Source organism: Mandrillus leucophaeus, unplaced genomic scaffold (assembly GCF_000951045.1).
Source record: "Mandrillus leucophaeus isolate KB7577 unplaced genomic scaffold, Mleu.le_1.0 Scaffold54, whole genome shotgun sequence".
NCBI lineage: Eukaryota > Metazoa > Chordata > Mammalia > Primates > Cercopithecidae > Mandrillus > Mandrillus leucophaeus.
Window position 1 is genome coordinate 611,557 of NW_012105808.1, and position 2,961 is coordinate 614,517.

General features: G+C 52.5%; 1 protein-coding gene across 1 annotated transcript in view; it reads left to right on the forward strand.

The window, feature by feature from the left end:
- APC2 (adenomatosis polyposis coli 2) overlaps positions 1–2,961 on the forward strand; it is a 26,360-nt gene that overhangs the window by 11,647 nt on the left and 11,752 nt on the right. Inside the window, exon 14 of the mRNA XM_011997467.1 lies at positions 773–987. Within this exon, the coding sequence (XP_011852857.1) occupies positions 773–987 (215 nt within the window). The remainder of the gene's footprint in view (positions 1–772; positions 988–2,961) is intronic.

Here is a 2,961-nt window from a genome sequence, read left to right on the forward strand (position 1 = left end):
AAAAAACATACTGCAGAGGGAGGGAGGGAGTATTAAAGAGAAACCTGCAGCTTCTACAACTCAAACCAGGAGCTCAATGTCCTTGAATTGACATGGTCCGAAGTGACATCTCTCAGCTCTGCTTCTCTCTGCAGTTGGCCTCTTCTACAGACAGCTTCTCCACAATGACTTCAAGCAGCTAGCACTTACATCATCCACACAGCTTGCACCTCAGAGAAAGTGATCTTTCCTCATGGCTCCTGGAGAAAGGTCCAGTTTGGGTAATGTGCCTGCCCCTGAACCAATCATTGTGGCCAAGGAGATGGAATAGTCTGACTGGCCAGGCTTGAGGCTGAGGTGAGCTAAGCCCCACCCAAATAGCGTGGAATGGGGGAACCAGAAAGTTATGTGCCATTGATATTCAGCCTGGGGACAGGTGCGGTGGCTTACGCTTGTAATCTCAGCACTTTGGGAGGCCGAGGCGGTCGGATCACCTGAGGTCAGGAGTTCGAGACTCGCCTGACCAACATGGTGAAACCCCATCTCTACTAAAAAAAAAAAAAAAAATAGCCGGGCGTTGTGGCACGTGCCTGTTAATCCCAGCTATTCAGGAGGCTGAGGCAGGAGAATCGCTTGAACGTGGGAGGCGGAGGTTGTGCCACTGCACTCCAGCCTGTGCCACAGAGCAACACTGCATCTCAAAAAAAAAACCACCTCACTGAACGTGAGTGTGGGAGCCTTTCTTCCCAGCCTACTCAGGCCCTGACCCGCCCCTCTCCCGCCCCTCATCCAGGAGTCCACCCTGAAGAGTGTGCTGAGTGCCCTGTGGAATCTGTCTGCACACAGCACGGAGAACAAAGCGGCCATCTGCCAGGTGGACGGCGCCCTGGGCTTCCTGGTGAGCACCCTGACCTACAAGTGCCAGAGCAACTCGCTGGCCATCATCGAGAGCGGCGGCGGCATCCTCCGCAACGTGTCCAGCCTCATCGCCACCCGTGAGGACTACAGGTCAGCCCCACCCCCCTACCCGCACGCAGGCAGCTGCACTCGGGGCGGGCGCCGGGGATCTGGGCTGGGCACTGTCCTCCCGTGAACGGAGGCTCCCAAGGCTTCCCCCAGGGCTGCTATTTGCAGTATAAATACGTCCCACATACTGCGTGAGATATACTAAAATGCGGATTTATTACATTAAAAATTACTTCAGGCCAGGCGCGGTGACTCACACCTGTAATCCCCAGCACTTTGGAAGGCTGAGGCGGGCGGATCACCTGAGGTCGGGAGTTCAAGGCCAGCCTGACCAACATGGAGAAACCCGGTCCCTACTAAAAATATAAAATTAGCCAGGTGTGGTGGCGCACACCTGTAATCCCAGCTACTCGGGAGGCTGAGGCAGGAGAATCGTTTGGACCCAGGAGGCGGAGGTTGTGGTGAGCTGAGATTGCGCCACTGCACTCCAGCCTGGGCAACAAGAGCGAAACTCCAGCTCAAAAAAAAAAAAAAATTTAGGCAGCCAGGCACGGTGGCTTACGCCTGTAATCCCAGCACTTTGGGAGGCTGAGGCAGGCGGATCACGACGAGGTCAGGAGATCAAGACCATCCTAGCTAATACAGTGAAACGCCGTCTCTACTAAAAATACAAAAAATTATCTGGGTGTGGTGGTGGGCGCCTGTAGTCCCAGCTACTTGGGAGGCTGAGGCAGGAGAATGGCGTGAACCCAGTAGGCGGAGGTTGCAGTGAGCTGAGATCGCGCCACTGCACTCCAGCCCAGGCAACAGAGCATGATTCTGTCTCAAAAAAAAAAAATTACATCAGGCTGGGCTTGGTCCCTCATACCTGGAATCTCAGCACTTTGAGAAGCCGAAGCAGGCGGATCACCTGAGGTCGGGAGTTTGAGACCAGCCTGAATATCATGGAGAAAACCATCTCTACTAAAACTATAAAATTAGGCAGGTGTGGGCCGGGCGCGGTGGCTCACGCCTGTCATCCCACTGGGAGGCCAAGATGGGCGGATCACAAAGTCCGGAGATCCAGACCATCCTGGCTAACACTGTGAAACCCTGTCTCTACTACAAATACAAAAAAATTAGCTGGGCATGGTGGCGGGCACCTGTGGTCCCAGCTACTCAGGAGGCTAAGGCAGGAGAATGGCAGGAACCCGGGAGGCGGAGCTTGCAGTGAGCCGAGATCGCGCCACTGCACTCCAGCCTGGGCAACAAGAGCAAAACTCTGTCTCAAAAAAAAAAAAAGAAAAAGAAAAGAAAGGAAAGAAAGAAAAAAACTTTGCTGGACTTGGCATCCACCTGTAGTTCCAGCTACCGAGGAGGCTGAGGTGGAAGGATCACTTGAGCACAGGAGGTGGAGGCCGCAGTGAGCTGTGATCGCGCTACTGCACTCCAGCCTGGGTGATGGGAGTGAGACCCTGGCTCAAATTTATTTTAAATCATGTCAATATAACTGTCTTCATTAAAGTATTTACCAAACAATAAAGAGTACTTATTCATAAAAATAAATAATATTTTTAATTGAAATACATCCCAAATACGCATAGGATATACTAATACTAAAAATTAACTTACTGGCTGGGCACGGTGGCTCATGCCTGTAATCCCAGCACTTTGGGAAACCAAGCTGGGCGGATCACCCTGAGGTCAGGAGTTTAAGACCAGCCTGGCCAACATGGTGAAACTCCATCTCTACTAAAAGCACAAAAATTAGCCAGGCGGGGTGGTGGACGCCTGTAATCCCAGCTACTTGGGAGGCTGAGGCAAGTTCAAGACTCACTTGAACCCAGGAAGTGGAGGTTGCAGTGAGCTGAGATCATGCCACTGCACTCCAGCCTGGGCAACAGAGCAAGACCCTGTCTCAAAAAAACACAAAACAAACAAAATACAAAAATTAGCCAGACGTGGTGGTGGGCGCCTGTAATCCCAGCTACTCAGGAGACTGAGGCAGGAGAATCGCTTGCACCCGGGCGGTGGAGG